This window comes from Diadema setosum, chromosome 8 (genome assembly GCF_964275005.1).
Source record: "Diadema setosum chromosome 8, eeDiaSeto1, whole genome shotgun sequence".
Lineage (NCBI taxonomy): Eukaryota > Metazoa > Echinodermata > Echinoidea > Diadematoida > Diadematidae > Diadema > Diadema setosum.
Window position 1 is genome coordinate 7,314,941 of NC_092692.1, and position 19,058 is coordinate 7,333,998.

The 19,058-nt window shown below is 40.1% G+C and overlaps 1 protein-coding gene and 2 non-coding genes across 3 annotated transcripts; 2 read left to right on the top strand and 1 right to left on the bottom strand.

Moving 5' to 3' along the window:
* Positions 1 to 362: 362 nt before the first annotated feature.
* On the top strand, positions 363 to 444 carry Trnal-uag (transfer RNA leucine (anticodon UAG)). The gene has a single exon. It is a non-coding gene; the product is annotated as a tRNA-Leu (tRNA).
* A 2,625-nt stretch (positions 445 to 3,069) lies between these two features.
* Positions 3,070 to 3,151, top strand: Trnal-aag (transfer RNA leucine (anticodon AAG)). The gene has a single exon. It is a non-coding gene; the product is annotated as a tRNA-Leu (tRNA).
* A 908-nt stretch (positions 3,152 to 4,059) lies between these two features.
* LOC140231776 (scavenger receptor cysteine-rich domain-containing protein DMBT1-like) lies at positions 4,060 to 18,626 on the bottom strand. Its single transcript, XM_072311932.1, has 12 exons — positions 18,551 to 18,626; positions 16,716 to 17,054; positions 15,761 to 15,915; positions 14,736 to 14,937; positions 12,563 to 12,883; positions 11,661 to 11,978; positions 11,002 to 11,313; positions 10,252 to 10,575; positions 9,363 to 9,668; positions 8,870 to 9,046; positions 8,343 to 8,454; positions 4,060 to 6,482 (listed from the first exon to the last, which is right to left on the bottom strand). The coding sequence occupies exons 1-12, from the start codon at positions 18,624 to 18,626 to the stop codon at positions 6,224 to 6,226; spliced, it is 2,901 nt and encodes a 966-aa protein (XP_072168033.1). The 3' UTR covers positions 4,060 to 6,223.
* Between the last annotated feature and the right edge of the window lie 432 nt (positions 18,627 to 19,058).

The following is a 19,058-nucleotide window of genomic DNA, read 5'->3' on the forward strand; positions in this document are numbered from 1 at the left end:
GCATTTTACAGCTCTATGGAACATACAGAAGACAGTGCTCTTCTTTGTATAGTGGTTAGTTTCGATTCAGAAGTATAGGGATATAACAACGAGACCAAATTGGTTAAAAATTCATTTATTATGACTAAGCTACTCATTTGGAAATGCTATCATAGCTTGATAAGCATATCTATGCCCGACAAACAAAATGACACCAAAAAGGTTTTGCCACCTCAGATGGTACCGATATCTGGCCTGGCCCATGGACTTTCAGGCAAGGGAATAATATGTATGGAAAATGTAGGACGTTTCGTGGTGATGTCGCAATGTTCGCTGCTTTTGTTTGTGGCAATCAGAGCGTATGACATGTGCCGAGCATGTGTGGTAGCGTGGCCGAGCGGTCTAAGGCGTCGGTTTTAGGCACCGATCATTTCGATGGCGTGGGTTCGAATCCCATCGCTGCCAACAAATATTGTTTTTCTACTTCAACTTATTACTTCGAATCTTCAAATTACATGAGTATGATATGTTTTTTTTTTCTCCTCTCGACGATATCATCAGTCCATTATGTGGTTTCGAGAGATATCAGTCAAAAAATGATTGGCCGAAAAACAAGAAGATATCAAACGCTCCTGAAGCAACAAATGGATTTGATTACAGTGTGCACCCTTGAAAGCACTCCAGTCGCTTGGGACTAGTAACAATGATTTGCCTTATTCTCTCTCATTATCTCTATCTAATTCTACATATATATATATATATATATATATATATATATATATATATATATATTATGTATGAAGAGCTTGCTTCCAAAATGCGATAAATCCATTGGAAATGATGAATTTAGCACCTTTTGGAAGCAAGCTATTCATATTATATATACTTAGTATATATATATATATATATATATATGTCTGTTTCAGAAACGGGTTTGATTAAGATCTTTTGTCACACCATGGGCACTGATGAAGAGTGTGACCTTGCCTTTCAGTATTTGAGAGCTATGCTCCGTTTTTAAGATCTTCAAGATCTAGGATTTATTTATTTTTTTACGGCGTTCTTCTTCTACTGATTCGTGAACTATATATATATATATATATATATATATATAGAGAGAGAGAGAGAGAGAGAGAGAGATACCTATGTGTTTGTGTATACACACATCATTGCAATGCATTTTTAGTAGAATATGTGCTCATGAAGTCAAAAAAGAAAGAAAAAAAAACACGAGCGGGTAGATAACACGACTCGATTCTTACCAAGCCCGTATTGCACAATGTGCAAACACTCTTGCATGGATGAGGTCAAAGTCCAGTTAAGTCTTTGGAATATACGAAACCAAGGTGACACGGAGACCAGGGGGGCATATCATCAAAATAAATTAGTCAGTAAGTTTTGACAAATTTAAAGACTGTTTAAAGATACTAAGGATTTCAGTATCTTTAAACAGTTATCAATGACTCAGAAGTTTAATGAAACATCGCCCTCATACTGTCCACTGTCCCTCCCACTGTTTCCCCACCGGCATTCGAGGACGTCTGGTGAGAGAGGGAAAGGTGTATCTTCAGCAGCTTTGGTCAAGGATTCCGACCAGGCGTTCATGGAATCACGTAGCTAGCACTTCCTTTCTCATCGGGAAGTTCACCACGAAAAAAGAAAAAATACATCGATGCTTATGACTACATTCATACATTCAAGGAGGTTCAAGAGATTGGAGTTACAACTGTCGCTATTCCCTTTGAATCCGTGTTCGATGCCGCCACTCAAAAATATTGTTCCAAACTGGATCTGCCTCACAGATAAGGAGACAATAATGAGTCATGTCTCTATGCATAATGACAACCCACGCTCTAAGGATTTGTCTTTATGATGGTGATTACTTTCTGTCACTACTACTTATAAAGATGAGCGATACAGTCATAATGGTAAAGACAGAGGGATGCTCGAATCGAAATTGGGCAAATGTTGATGAAATAACAAACACAGTAAGACAGAAGAACAAACAATACAACAATCAAAATTACTCAACTGGACATATCCGGGCACTAATCTCACACTGATATATAAAGATTCTACTCAAGATTTGTTGTTGTTGTTGTTGTTGTTGGTTTTTTTTTTTTACCATGTCAGTTTTAATTGGCGATATTAAACGGAAAAGTGATGAGATCTGGTATTTTTGAGGAATAAGATTCACACACTTTCACAACGTGCAGGTCTGATTTACACTTTGGCAGATATTTCTGGAAGGGATTGACTCATTGGGAACATTTCATTATATCTAATGAATAAACAAGTGAAATATACCCGATATTACGTTAGAGTTCAAAATAAATCTTCAGATTGCTCATAAATGAGGGCGGCGTCATATAAACAAATCATAAAAAGGCACAAACTTAATGCACCTGTGGAATTCCTCCGTGCATCGCTAGCAAACCAAAATTTGTTTGAATAGTTATAACCAGTTGGAACTCGACCAGCTCATGAACCTCCTTGACACAATGTTATGTTTTCCTATTAGCACTAGCAGTCATAACAGAACACACCCAAATTTGTGTAAAAAAGTGTAAATTTAAACAAACTTCCACAATTAATCTGCCGTTTGGTTTTCATAAGGGTGGTCGGCAAAATTTCCGGGTTTTTTTATCCCCAGTATTCTATGGCGTGAGAAGCAGAATAAGTTTTAGGAAAGTTTGCCTTGAACTTCTGATGGAATATTTTTTGCGTTCCCTTACCTGCCAGATTGTATAATCATTTCATTTCGATGGTTCACGTGTCGAATACTTTAATTACAAATATTGGTGGTGAATGAAATCTAATCGGTACAACACTGCAACAGAATAATATGATGTAATTACCTCTCCTCCAATATAGTATAATCGTTTATCAAATACCAAAACGCAACTGTTACTTTCAGTTTCAATTTCCATTTTAAAAATACACACGTTGTACTGCAGCTTTTGTTTAGCTATGGTAGCACGTGTAAAGATTGACATGAATTATTTAAACGCAACAACATTACAAACGAAAACAAAATTTGTCTGCTGCTTCTGATTTCACTGGATTCAATGCTTACTCGGCGGAGTGCACGGTAGCGTGGCCGAGCGGTCTAAGGCGCTGGTTTAAGGCACCAGTCATTTCGATGGCGTGGGTTCGAATCCCACCGCTGCCAAAGTTTTTTTTTTTTTTCCTCTCTCTCTCTCTCTCTCTCTCTCTCTCTCTCTCTCTCTTTCAATTGAAGACCTGAATATAAAAACGACCTAAGTCCAATTTTTGGCCAAATTCAGTTTAACATGGGAAATTGTAGCTTATGCATGGACTCATCTTGTGTATAAATGATAAATCATAATTACCCCCGGAAGTGCCTGAAATAAATGAGTGAAATCTTATATGAATGTAAGAATGAAGGACTTGGGTTATTTTTACATTCATATTATAGCGCCCTCTCTCATCCTTCTCTCATCTCATATAGCAGAATATCATGTACAGGTATATGATTCAAAGAACGACCCAAGTCCATATGATTCAAAGAACGACCCAAGTCCATCACACAAAATGGCCTCTCCACAATTAATGTAAATGTTAATTGTAATGATAATATGTTCTTATTTGTATATACAATGTTGCCTTCCCATCACAGTTAGATAGAATATTATAGGACAAATGAAAAAGATATGAAGTTTTTTTAAGTTTACTCGAAATGGTCTTCCATGCTGGACTTGGGTCGTTCTTATATTCAGATACTCAATTTATTCATTTGCAATCACTCCATGCAATTCATTACAAATTTTAGTGCAATTTAATTGATGCCGGCAGTTTCACCGAGGGATGATTTCACCTAATAACTAGTATGAAAAAAAAATATCAGTAGAGTAGGACTATGTATTTGTAAACAAGTGCAGAAATAAAGTAAATTTAAAGAAAAAAAGAAAGAAAGTATACCTTGGTATAGATGAATAAAAAAAAAATAAATGTAAAAAAGCAGAATCACTACTAGACGAAACAACAGCGGTCGAGTCTTTGGGTGTGTAGAAACAGATTGGAAAAAACTCCCGAATTTTTATGTAAAACATACTGCCGTTTATTAGTCAAGATAAAGAGCGTATCAATTTTAGTGCAAAGGAAAAAATATACAGAAAACACGACTGAGACTGCAATTAATGCAATGCAAATTGAACATTTACATACACAAAGTGCGAGAAAACATTTACGCCTAAAAATCTCGCAGGCAACTCTTAGATCGAGTAGTTATATCTACAGCAATGTTTAGACTGTGCACTAGTATTCTGATGGCTAATACTACTCATGCTGGAGGAATATGCTCGGGAAGATTGACGCTAATTCATTGCAGTCGTCTTGTAACTCTCGATTTTTCTTACCTCAATCATACCCGACATTTTGAATTTAATTTTTTCCTGCAGTGGAATGACGATTGAAGTTGCCTTGACATTTTATGAATGTCAAAGAACTCGTCCTATGAGGTTATGAATCGTATAAGTATAATAGATATCTATTTACTTTATAATTACGTCTATTTAAATTTCAATCTATCTGTCAAGTACTCTGTTACATTTGTGTTCATGATTTGGGGGAAATGCAGAAAACAAACATACGTAAAAAAAATCTCATAACATTTACAGTTTGTCTGTAAGGTAAGAATAGGATAATATAAGATCAGATGGGACTCTAAAATCTTCTTACACTAATTGTACCATAATTTTGAATGATGGTCACTGTGGAACTGACGATTCAGAAATGCGTTCATTATAATCAAAACAATAACAATTAATGATCTGACATTACATAAGTCAAGAAATTTTCTAAAAGTATAGCAGAACAAAATATGCTCGGAACGTGTTTGAGATCAGCAGATCGATCTACGTACAAACGTTACTAATAGGTCATGTATTGCTTATTACGTTTTCCTCATACCTCAACATAGTAAATCAGACCCTTGTCCGTTTGAATTTCATTCAGACTCTCACATTATTCTTGGTTACTGTTATCATTGTTTATGATTAAGAAATCCGTTGATACATTCGCTTCTATCCTGCATCACTCAATAGAGTAATATTCAATTAGGTGACAATAATATGGATCTGACTTATTGAATGTTATTGAAGTGGTTAATGAACAGCTTCCGGTATATATGAATGAAATTTTGATGGAAGCATGTTGTGTCTGCTCTAGCGCGGGGCTAATACGGAGTAGAATATGAGGGGCATGCAATCTTTCGGACCGATGGGTGGTGGAGGAATCACGTTTCAATTTCGAAGACATTACATAAATGAGATAAACTACACTAAACTGCTCATTGATAGCTAGCTTTGTTTTCTAGCATTCTAATACCAAGAAAAAAAAATACAATGGATTAGGCAAGGAGTGAAAAGTGACTGCACTTCTTTCCAAGTAGGACCGCATTGTGTCTGAAAGTCAAGCCAAACCAAAACTTAAAAAAGCAATAAAAAAACGAAGTAAGAAAGCACTCAAAGGAGGGAGAGGAAATTATGGTCATATTACACGATAAGTAAGTAAAGAATGTTATCAGTGCTATACAGAAGACAAGTTTCATAAGAAAAATAGTGTTAAATCATTGTACAGAGTATGTACATGCGCGGTAATAACGCCCTACGCGTTAGCTTCCTCAGGTTTATGCTTTTATTTTGTCCTTTTTCGACAAAATAATCAGAAAAGATAAATAGTACTGTGTGATCTGACTCACCTTGAACTGGAATCTGTACTTAAGCAAAGCCTACACATCTCGTTAAAGGGGAAATCCAGTCCAAATATAAGTCTGATAAGAAAGAGTAAAATATATCACGAACTATTTTGAAGTTATGCAACCAGGAATAACTTCATGTTTCAGACTTCAATGACAGAAACGTTGAATTTTCGTCATTTTTTTTTTAATGCACACGATCAATGGAAAATTGTGAAGTTATTACATGGTTAGCTCACTCATTTGCATATTCATATGCACTGTACATGAACTGTTTTGGAGAAATTAGCAAAACTTAAAATGTCATAACTTCCTTATTTTTCATCCGATTTCAATCAACTTTTTACCGTTGAACTCGTAAGATTTTACTTTTTTATCAGACTAACTTATATTAGGACTGGACTTCCCTTTTAATGCCCTGTTGTAGTTCACAGGTCGCGAGCCTCTCTTTTTATCACTTAAAGTATCCATGCTCCGCCCATCATCAGATCACGTGATTTTTACCGACAATTATTATTGGCACAATCACTCTATCAGGCGCGCGTAGCCGCCCGTGTTGGCCTTCTTGGAATCCTTGTCTTCCAAGAACCCCAGATCTTTGAAAGTCTCCTCCTCGTCGTCGTGTGATGCCACGTGGTTTTCCACTGATGTCATGGGCGGTGGCGCCGCGTCAGATTTTACGGCACCATCTCCGGGGGCGCCACCAGAGTTCCGTACCGTCTCAATTTGAGACAGGACGTCAGACATGGTCACCGCCATCTGTAGATTTTGCTTCCTCTGGTTGCTGTCGGAATCAGCGAAAAAACAGAATAAAACAAAGCTCATAAAATGCAACGGCAGTAAATTGTTCCCACAATAAGATAACGGTCTCCTCTATTTCTGAATTCTTACTCTCAAGAGATTAATCACATGATTACAAGAAAACATTATTGATATTACTTAAAAAAAAAAGTTTGATACCAAAACTGGCTCAGCGTTATTTTTAAGCATTTTAAGGTAAGTCAATCATCAAATAGACCACACACACCAAAAAAAAAAAAAAAAAAAAATCCTGTGATACCTCACTTGAACCATAACAAGGAATATTCTTGAAGTTATGATCATTGTGATCTTTGTTTTTAGCTGCTCTAGTCGCAATCATTTCAAATTAGTAACTCGTTATGCCATTAAACTCTCTTGAAAGGCATGATTATAGATTGCTTTATCATTTTGCCAGATTATGTTGTATCATACATTGTATCTTGTATTCAGTTATGTATCCAATGTATATGTCTTGGCATTGAAGTACCATGTCATACACGTATTTTATTTGTGTTTGAATAATGCAGAAATTAAATAAAACACCCAAAACAAAAAATATTAACGATAATGCCGATATTGACGGCAGTGATAACAATATCGATCATGAAATATCATCAAGATGTCTACTTTAGTGCAAGCGGTTGCTCCATCAAATACCCACAGGGGCTTCCCCTTCACTATCATCACAGATCTTCTAAGTTCCAATTTTCTCACTACAGACAGAAAGAACACCAAGGGTAAAGCATCATGAATATTGGGATCGCCTCCCTTATCCGAGCTACCACATGCATCTAGAGCTCCCATCTAAGTAAGCATATAGGTCTATAGACATCGCCCAAAGCATGTTCTGACTACATGTATTAGTGGGTAGTTTTACCGTACTCAATTCTTTCTAATATGCATGTCTATTGTGGTCCTGGAAAAGACCCATACCCAATCTCGAAGTTTCGGCAAACATGCTCTTCTGAGAACGGTAAGAACAGGGAAGTGATCACACCTCCGTGGCGTATCAGGGCAGTTACCCCCCGAGGACAACCCCCCCCCCCCTCCCAGTTAAATATTGGTCACTGATAAGGTTAGAGTAAAGATTAGGGTTAGGATGAGGTTAAGGGCTAGATTTTGGGTTAGGGTTAGGATTAGGTTCTGGAAAAGGATTAGGGTTAGCAGAGCGCGACAGCGCAAGGCACTGTCGCACTCAGTTGGGCTCGCTTCGTTCGCCCCCATTCTCTTACCACCACACAACGAGAAGTAGTTGGCAAAAATCTATCTTGCTGCGTGCTTCATGCAATAATCTAATGAAGAAGCAGCTTAAGGATGAAATTTTACGAGGATAACGACAGGTCAAGCGCCACCAGAACAGTTCCGATAAGCTGTGAGAAGGGTGCTTTATACTGGAATTGGAAAATTAATTGGTAAAGGAATATGTATTATGTAAGTCTACGTTAGAAATGGCAATCATTTTTTTTTCATAGTAATCTGATAGTGAAATCATCGAATAAAGAATCACAGAATAAACAATAAAGTGTTTGGTAGCTGGTAGTTATTATTTCTACTGCAGAACAGGGTACATTGCACTGAGCAATCACTCCTTGACTGTGCAGGCGACCAGTAACAGTCATGTAAAATGGTAAAAAAAAATGAAAGAGAACGTGGTGATTCTCTGGTCCATGTAAAACGAAGCGAACGGTTGACCTCTGCGTCTGTATAACGCTGCTAACAGGTTCCTGTAATGGTATGTGGATTCCATACTTCCGATTCATGCTCTGGTTATGGTAAATTAAAATATCGATCACATTATGTCCTAGTCTATCCATGTATTCTGCACACAACTGCCATCACTTACCGGTACATGAAAACGACGGCTACTATTATCAGCACGGCTAGGACGATGACCACGAGAACGACTACCACACCAATAACGACATGTGGGCCATCCGGACCGTCATCTCCGTTATCTGTCGAGATTGAAAAAAAAAATGAAATAAAAAATACATGTATTCATTTCACCATCTATGTCTTATATAAACAAAAGGAGAATTGACATGGCATTGTCGTAAAACGCGTCCTACGTGGTGTGGCTGAATACTCAGTTTGTTTGTATCTCTGTAGTATGTTATGTATGAGTGAGAGCGAGAAATAGAGAAAGAAGAGAGAGAGATACGAAGTATAGGCCTATGTAACAAATTTCATGAATTTGATCGTCAAACGAAATTACATGCCAAAATATTCCATCAAAAGATCAATTTCTTACAATTTTGTGAAATATAATGAATTATGTGCCTTGAGTGTCATAGTAACACCTTAAATCTGGGTTTCACGCTTCTTCTTTTTTTTTTTTTTTGGGCGGGAAATAGCTAACATTGCTCTTACGGCTTTCTTTGCAGGCTATTGGGCTTCCGATCCATTGTTTGTCCGGTCCGCAGCGCCACTCCACAGAATTGTTGCCGTTTTGACAAATGACAGCGATCACCTCCCCTTCCTTGAACGATGCTTTGATGATGCTCATGTACGTGTTATGCGGCAGCACAGGTAGAACGCAGTTCAGTTCTTTCAGTTCAGTGGAAGAGAAACATGGGAAAGAAGACATGTGTTAGTGTGAAATTTGCTCTTTGATTTTTTTTTTCTTTTAGGTGGCCCACATTATGACAGGGTCTTATCATTGCGCTCCTCGATACATTGATGGTTCAAAATCAGATGAATCTGCGTTCCAAACTCTTTGTTTTACAACCCAATGCATTCAGGAACATTCATGGGTACGCAATCACAATTCACTTCTACATGCCTTATATTTTTTTTTCATGAAAGTGTTACGTAAAGAACTTAAAAAAAAAAGAGAAAAAAAATATACAAGCCTGTCACTCACTTCTGCCTGTGCAGACGACACCTGCATCCTCGAGGTGGGAACAATCATGTGTTGCAGAGTGAGGACAGTCCTTGAGGGACTGCTCGTTGCCTGTGCACGCCACATCGTCGTAATGGATGCTGCCGTACGATCGCGAGCCGAAGTAGCTGCCGGAAACGGCGCGCTTCGCCGTGCCGAAACCCAGCTCCCTGCAGACGACGGTTGCGTCTACCAAGTCCCATCCGTCATCGCACACAGTGCCCCATATGAAGTTCTTCAGCACTTCGACGCGACCCTCGAAGGGATTCGAACCGTCGACCAAACGAACTGGTATCATAGAAAATGAGGACAGTTTAAGATAACAACGAACTTGCCTGTAATTACAGAGATAGAATTGTTATCATACAGTGTACTAGCAACAAAAACGGCTTATACATGTATGTATTACTTAGGCTAGCCTGCTCGTTGTTTATACGCAGTGTTATTTTTTATTCTATTCCATTTTTTTTTCGCAAAAGATCCTATGGTCTTTTTTTTTCTTACTCCAATATCATCAAATATTCATTCTTACAACATGGTCAAGAGGACATCTGGTAGAAGGGAATTCTTCAAACCGAGGATCTATACTGTATACTTACGAGAGTCTGGTGCTTTAGAAATCAAACATAATCGAGCTACTTCCAAAGGGTGTGGATGTAACACATATTAACGCTATTATACTGGCAAACTCTTTGCATTTGGAGGTCTACGAAAATCTCTCCGAACCGACACTGAACAGAAATATTCAACCTGATCTTAATCACCGAGCACGCCAGAGCACAAACTAAAGGACGGGTTAGAGTGGGGTAAAAGGTGTGGAGGGGGAGGGGGGGGGGGTAGCAAGGGTGCGCAAGGGTGTACGTGTACTTACTTGGTGCTGAGCAGACGACCCCGGCGTCGTTGTCGTGCGTGCAGTTATGCACCTCCACGCCGTTGTTTGGACAGAGGGCGATTGAGGACTCGTGACCGCGGCAGTCCAGGTTGTCCACGTAAATGGGACCCGTCCCTTTGCCAAAGGTTGCGTTACCAGGGGCCTCCACGCCCGGCCCAAGGCCCAACTGACGGCACAAGACTCTCGAGTCTGATTTATCCCAGTTGTTGTCGCACACCGTGCCCCATGTGCCTTCCAGCTGAATCTCTATGCGGCCTTCGTACGGTGTGTTCCCGCCAACTAGGCGGAGAGTTATGTTGTTTTCTGAGAAAAATGTGTATAAGAAAGTATGTACATTCCGTTAACATGGTAATGGAAGAACATTAGGACCCCATGGAAGAACAGCCATGTCTTCGTAGACTGAGCTGAATGGGCTATCCTACCGTACATATTCGCTGCTTATTTTTTTTTTCTCTTGTTTCCTTTCCTTTTCCATATTTGATGTATTCTATGTTTTAAGCATATATTCTTCTGTTGATCATATGTTGTATATTGCTTGCCATACTTTTACTGTACTTTTTTTCTGCATGAATTTACGGTGAATAATTAAATCAAATCAAAACCATGGTAACGCTCTGTGACTGCCATATGTTTTTAACATAATCTTTGTGCAGCTACTGTTTTTGATCTCACTGATATACACTAATTAAAGAAAGAATCTTATCTAGATATGACTGGGACGTTTCTCACCCGGCAGGGAGCAGATGACGCCTGCGTCACGAGTGTGATCACATGTCGAGTTGGCTTGCAGGTCGAAACGGTTGCACTGCACCAGTGAGCCCTCGTAGCCGCTACAACCGATATTCTCCGCGAGGATCGTACCCTTGCCCGGTCCGAAGAATGACCCCGTCTTGGCGGATGCGGCAAAGCCATAGCTTAGCTGTCGGCAGGCAACCCGCGCCTCCTGCGAGTCCCAATCGGTGTCGCAAATTGTACCCCACTCGTTGTTGACGTACATTTCCACTCGGCCCTGGTAAGCATTCTTTCCACCAACGAGGCGTACTATGAAAACGAATTTACGAATCAGTATATGAGGTCATTGCTATAATTAAAAACATTGACAATTTGATTTTAATCTTCATCATTAACCTCGGGTTTCACTAAGTCATTAACTATCTTATCAAAATTTTCCTCATTATGCTATCCATAATGATATCAAGTGCAGCAGAAGTCATGATAATTACTGTTATTTTCGTATTATGGCTATCATCTTTATCAGGTGAAAACGTAGTACAAGAAGTGGAAGAGGCATAAGAGAGAGCGAAAATGAAAAGTATAAGAAGTGGGAAGAGTAATACGAGGAAGAACAGGTGGAAAATATGAGAAAAGCAACTAATACTGAAACTTGCTTTTGGGCGCGCAGACGACACCCGCGTCTTCGCTATGGCTGCAAGATGTCTGGTTTTCGTAAGGGCAGTCGAGCAGGTTTTCTTCGTCGCCCTCGCACCCGACGTTCTCCAAGTAGATGGGACCGAAACCTCGACCGAAGCTGGCGTACTTGCGAGCCTCCACGGCTTTACCCAGCCCGAGCTGACGGCAAACAACGGCCGCGTCGTTCAAGTCCCAACCGTTGTCGCACACCGTACCCCAAGAGTTATTCCGAGAGAGCTCCACGCGACCCTCGAAAATGTTGTTCCCGCCAACCAGACGAATGCCGGTTGCTGTGCCTGAAGCATGCGCAGGAACAGATGAAAATACAGTGGAGTATAGTGCGTTATTATTTTGATGAAGTGTATCCTAAATCTGACATAGAAAGGAAGCTTGTAACTGGTATCTTTTGCAACACTTATGATACGATTTAGTCCCAAATACATAAGACCAAGCAAAGTATGTGAAAAACATGGGGCCGAAATTTCTGCCGGATTGGTGGATAACACCTTTCGTGCTCTATAGCTAAACATGCCCTCGATTAGCGTTATGAAATATTCAACATGTGATGTCTAGGAAGTATCTCGACAAATTCGTTGCCGTTATGTGGAAAGGTTCTTTTCCTATAATCTGATTCTGCATACCCCATGAGGAAGAGAATTCAACACTGAGACATGAAGTGAACACACTTTGCCGACAGAATGTTACCAGCTGCTTACAGCTTTGATTAATAATCATGAGCGTCCTACTTCAATAAAAAGATACCTTATGCAACTAGCTGATCTTCTTAAAATATACCTTTTACACTTTGCAGATAAAATGAGGCTTATATTTTCCCCGACGTTATACAATAGACAGAGAAATAAGTGGAATTATATCTCACTTGAAGCCTTGCAGACGGCACCCGCGTCACGCGAGTGCGGGCACGAGGGATCCCCATCCGCGACCTTTCGCGCCGCACACTGCGACAGTAGCTGGAAGTTGCTGTTGCACATCATATCGGTCATGTACACCCGGCCCTCACTTGGTGGTCCAAAGCGCGGATCGCCCACTGGGGCCTCGATGGCGGGTCCGAAGCCGAGCTGGGAGCAGACGATGTTGGCGTCGGCTAAGTCCCAACCATTACCGCAGACAGTCGTCCATTCGCCGTTGACTTCGATCTCGACTCGGCCCTCGGAAGAATTTCTGCCACCAGCCAGGTTCACTGGAGGAACAAAGGTTGCCATAAAGTTGAAGAACTTCTCCTAATCTACATGAGGGCTGGTGATTACGTGTTGCACGGGTATACTATGCCATTTCATAGAAGAGCTGCTAAGCATCGTTCTCAGCTCAGACAGCAGAGAACAGAGCCATTGTTTAATACATAGTCCAGTCAAATACAGTGGATCTGACAACTTCTTTGTCTCAAATAACTCTTCGAACCTTCGTTTACTTTTCTGTGAAGATGTGAGATATTATGTTTTCAGATTGATCCATAGATAAATTACTTAAGCTTGGCAGAAAAGATCATATGATATGACAGAGACATTTGCAATATATCGTATGCCCTATATGATACAAATAATGAATGGCCACGGGTATACCTGTACAAAATTTCGCAAAAGGTTAAAGTGTGAGAAGCCTCTGTAAACGGGAATAAAATCGGGCCAATAAGCCAGTTCGGAGTTCCACTTTACGCATGAGCAGAAACAAGGTCATTCGGACCAACAGGCATGTTGGTTTTTAAATTTACTGGGATAAGCATCTGTCATGTAATGATTATTCATGTAATCCTTATGAATGCCGCTTACCAGCACATCCACCTGACAGCAAACGTGGTATTTGGCAATATCAATAGAAAGAGATTGTCAATACATCCAATGCAAAATAATGAAATGGATGCTTTCTCAAGTGTGAATTGACAGATCATTCTGCTCATCTGGTCTACGCAAGTTTATTCTTTGTTTGAACGGGATTGATGAATCCCATAAATTGTTACGTAAAGTTTATGCATTATGTCGCTCTGAAAACGAGTGAAGTGCCCCTAACCAACTGAGAAAAAAGAAAGGTCATTCGTACCAATGTGCCCATGAGCTAACTCCGAACTGGCTTATTATAGCGCTCATCACAATGTAAAAGCGAAGTCCTGTCCCATTGCATAATAAAGGCAATTCACAATAGGAGATTTAGGCTTTTTCCAACCTTTCCTGCCTTGCTGGCTAGCTTTCGTCCACTCCTGTGGACTTCTTCAGGCCAAGTGATTCGATGGAGTGATGCAACAATATTAGATTTTGAAAGGAATTTTTGGCCAAGGAAAGTGAAAGAGTCCATCTGGATAAACAGAATCAAACCCACACTCAATAGGGATTCCTGATACAGCTTATCGCCAATCTTTGGTCCAATGATCACGAAACAAGGAGGCAGTGTCAGAGAAACGGTGCAATCACTTAGCCTGTTTATGAAGAAGTCCACAGGAGTGGACGAAAGCTAGCCAGCAAGTCAGTAAAGTTTGGAAGAAGCCTAAATCTCATATTGTACGATCTCCCCAACTGAGGAATGTTTTCTGCATCAAAGGCAATTCACGTTTTGTTTTGTACAACATATCGAACATTAAAAGTCCTTGTCCAAGCCAGGTCCCCCAAACAACAATGAAAGTTTCTACAGGTAAGGCGAAGTGGATACTGCGCTATTAATGAAGAGCCTGTGGAAGAGTGTAGGGGCCTACATGGTTAATGAGGTCATCGTGCGATATACAAAACCACACGATCTTATTGTTTGCCCACTGTGCAATGGTACTTTTTAGGGAATGTCATGATCTATTGTGATGGGCAGAGGGATACCAAACTGATATCAAGATTTTGGGGACGTGGCGTTGTTTAAAACGAGAGGTATGTTATGTCAGCATACATAATTAAAATTAAGCAGAGGGAGCATCAGGACGTAAGTCACCTCATGACACAAGGATTCGCGGTATTCACTAGTTTGCAGGGTTTTTATTTTCCCGATCATTTTTCAACTGCGCATGCACAGCTTAAGAACTTCAGAACTTTGCTTTCGCAAATTATATGTGTGCTCACCTTTCGGCAGGCAGATCACACCGGCATCCTCCGAGTGACGGCAATTGTGCATGCCGACCCCACGGTGCTGACAGTCCAGAATGGACGCTTCGCTGCCGTAGCATCGCGTGTCGTCGATGTGAATCGGGCCTGTGCCCGAGCCGAAGCGGGCATTTGTTGTCGCAGCAAAGACATCACCAAACCCAAGCTGCTTGCAGACGATCTGAAAGATGATTTATTAAAAGGAACAACAAAGTAACACAACAAAGAAAACACAGGTATTGAAACGCCGCCGCTGACGTCATGGACAGTCATTAATCAATTATTAGTTTAAAGACGGATGTAGACGCCTACAGAATTTCGTATTGTCCAGTATTAAACGCTCCCATTTTGATCTTAATCACTGTGTTTATCACACATTTAATGGCACATCTTCGTTACTTGTCTCTGAAAGAGGAGAAGAAAAGTTAAGGCGGGGTAGGAGGGGGTAAGGACGAGACAGAGACAAGGAAGGATATCAAGAACTGTGGCACTGTCACTGGAAGATGGAAAAGGTAGGTATGATGGAGATGTCTGTATCAGTGAGCAAAGGCAGAATACATCCATAGTAAAGGGGAATGGATGGATAGGGCGTGGTTGGGAGGAGGAAAGACGGGCGCCGGACAGGCAAAGAAAAGGCACCGGACTGAAAATCACAACCAGAAAAGGGCCTTGGAGGATATTGGAAGGGGAGGGAAGGGATGCCGTCTATAATAAGAGGGAAAAGCATTCACGGAAATACTTCATAGTATATACTTTATAGTAAATAGTTTAGATTGGAAGCGATTTAGATGGTGACCCACTCAATAAGACCCACGATATAGTTTCCAGGTTCCCTGTGTCAGGTTCTCGAGCAGCATGGGGTTGTGTCCCTTGGCAAGGGACTATATCTGTCTAAGGCTCGTCCTCTGGAGGGAACTCAAAGCTGTGGCGCCTATGCTTTCTTGCTTTCAAACAATCATTGCATTGCATGGTATGTAGAACCAAACATAATATATAGTACGTACTCTCGCATCAGTAGTGTCCCAACTGTCGTCGCAGATAGTTCCCCAGACGTTGTTTAAGAACACTTCCACCCTGCCTTGGAATGGATTCCCCCCGTTGACAAGACGCACCAGCTGACTTGGTGCAGGGGTTGTCGTAGGGATAGGTGGCAAGGTTGCTTTTAGGAGGAGAAGAAAATATAAAGATGGCTTAGACGTCTATAGAATCAGACCTGGGGCCCGTTTCATAAAACTTGTCATCAGTGACAACTGCCACATTTCTATGACAAATTTGCTCTCAGCCAATCAGATGCAAGGATTTCAGTAGCTTGTCACATCTATGACAACTTGTCAATGATGACAAGTTTTATGAAACGGGCCCCTGGAATCCTCACCTTCATTTCTGTTCCCCATTTCACAAATATAGTGACTATGATAGCAAGTCTCAGAAAATGGTCTCAGCTCAATAATTACATTCATATAAATGGGAGGGCCAGAGATATTAATGGTGATAACTAACTACCTAAGTCATGATTATAATCGCACATAGACTGAAAATGATAATCCATGTGTGTGTGTGTGTGTGTGTGTGTGTGTGTGTGTGGTTGCAACATACAGAGTGTAGTGATTCGTATGTGTGACCTTGGAGTTGTAGCTTCATGGTGTGACGATGTACTTCTGGATATGCATGAGTACTAACATTATAATAAAAGTCATTATGGTCTGCTACACCAAGGGTTTGTACTCACATTGGTTTTATCACTGCTTCCTGACAGCCGTACGTATTATTGATACCCAAGCATTGCCAAGACTACATTGATTCACCTTGGTCAAGAGGAACCTCGTAGGTAAAACGCCTTGTCCGAATATAAACACACTTGTCAGCCAGTTACAGAAAGAGAGAGAAGAGGGGAGGGAGGAACAAATAAATAATAAATGGAGCGAAGGTAATTTGGGGTGTTTGGCAAGTGATACTTACGTGGTAAACCTGCGCAGACGACTCCGGCATCGTTCTCATGTTGACAATCGCCCTCGGAAAAATTCCCAGTCGGACAGAACTCGAATCCGTACTCGTCGCCAGTGCAGAGTAGGTTCATCGAGAGGATCGTACCGAGGCCCATGCCGTAAGCCGCCGTCGTCGATATCGCCGTCACATTGCCGAAGCCGAGCTGGCGACAAATCACCGACCCATCTTCGAGATCGAAGTAAGCTCCGCAGAACGACTGCCAAGGCGACGAGGGCGAAGCGCGGGCCTCTACCCGCCCTTCGTTCGGCGCACTCCCACCCATCAGTCGAAGTTGGTAAGGCATTGGTGGAGCTACACGCGTGAGAGATGAGAGAGAGAAAAAAAACTTCTTATCGACATGTTTTCTGATCAATTTTTTTTTTTTTGCATTACATTATTACATTTTTATAGCACCTTCTGGTAAGTGTACAAAATACTTACCGTAATGTATAAACAACAATATATCAGACGTGATAAGCTGTAATACATCAGAGTCACAATCAACTGAAAGGACAGGGTGAAATCCCATATGTCATTACTGAAAAAAAAAATGGGATTTTAGATATTATTCAAAGAATGAACTCTATGATTCATTTGTGGGAGAGTTTATGAATTCCAAAGTTTGGGGTCGATGTACGAAAAGGAACAATTCCAACCCTTTTTGTGGGTCGATGTACGAAAAGGAACAATTCCCAATCCTTTGTGGGTCTTTGGAATAACTAAGGAACATTTATGACATTTATTCGTTCAACGTGATTTTTGTTTCTCTCCCTTTTTTGTTTTTGAATAAGGAAACATTATCTTACTCTGTATTTTATTCATCCATGCGGATTCATTTTGGCAATCTTCTTGATATTTATTTTCATTACCATTTTCTGATGAAAATATCATGTGTATTACCCCTTTTTTTTGAAGAAATGCCAGTCATCACACATATTCTAAGCAATATAAACAGTCTATAAAAACACAAATTGCGAGTAATTGCAGAAGGAAACCACAACGTTCGTCGCATAGTGTCCATTATTCTATTTTATCAATAATACTTTTTTTTTTTTGGGGGGGGGGGGGCTTCGTGTTTCAGGCCCAAACCATCAATTCGTAGAAACAACATTTGTGTGGTTTTATGTTGTATCTTTTCACTGTAATTGTTGATATTCATACTAATATTTTGTAGAATATCATAAAGAGTTCCTTTATCATGTTATCCTATTTTGGTCATACACCACTGTCCATCTCAGTTGAAGAATTATTATAAGCCTCTTAATCGCTAAATTTTGCAACTGAATCTGAAAAATCTGGAATATCAACGATATTACTTGTCTCTCAAATTCGCAATTGTGAGTGATATTTCCCTGATTTTGTGCAGAATCAATTGATAGGCAGTGCCATGTAATATGTCTAGTTCCGGAGACGTTAGATTACATTCAGATTTGCCAATTTAATAAAGACAAGAGGATAATTTCTGAGGCAAAATCATCCCACGACTTAACGGGATAAACAGTGCGTATATTATATATATATATAATATATTATATATATATATATATATATATATATATATATATATATATATATATATATATAAAGGTAATCCAACTTTGGAGGGCTACTATTTTAACATTGTCGGCTGTGGAGAGCGCAATGTTAGTTGTGAGGAAAGGGGAACTCTTCTTCTTTCCATTGATACCTAATAAGGTTGACAAACATCTTGCGTGACTGAGCACACGAACTTTTTAAAAAGACACCAATGACAAATTGCATATTTTCCAAGTTTGCGTGTAATTGTGAAGGAACAATGCATGTCTCACTGCCTAAATGAAATCTGTCAATGGAAGTGGTCGAATCATATCGGGGTTGTGGGTTGGCCTCTGTGGGAGTGACCATGTTATCGGACAGGTGGCCATGTTGAAGATAATGAACTATAAAATGTTAGAAGAAACCCTAAACACAAACCCTTAACACAAACCTGCATTCGTACAGGCTGCATGGCCTATTCGGCTACTTTCATTGACAGATGTCATGCATGCATTGAGACATGCATTGCTCGTCACAAAAGCACACAAACTTGGAAAAAGTGCAATTTGTCATTGCTATTTTTAAAGTTCAGGTGCTCATTCATGCGTGACATTTGTCGACATAATTAGGTACTAATGGAAAGAGGAATAGTTCTTCTTTCATCGCAATCAACATTGTGCTCTCCATAGCTGACAATTATGAAATAGTAGACCTCCAAAGTTGGATTACCTTTTTTTTTTTTTGGATACGCACTGTAGTACATTTCAACTCCATGATCGAGTTGACTTTGCAAAATATTAC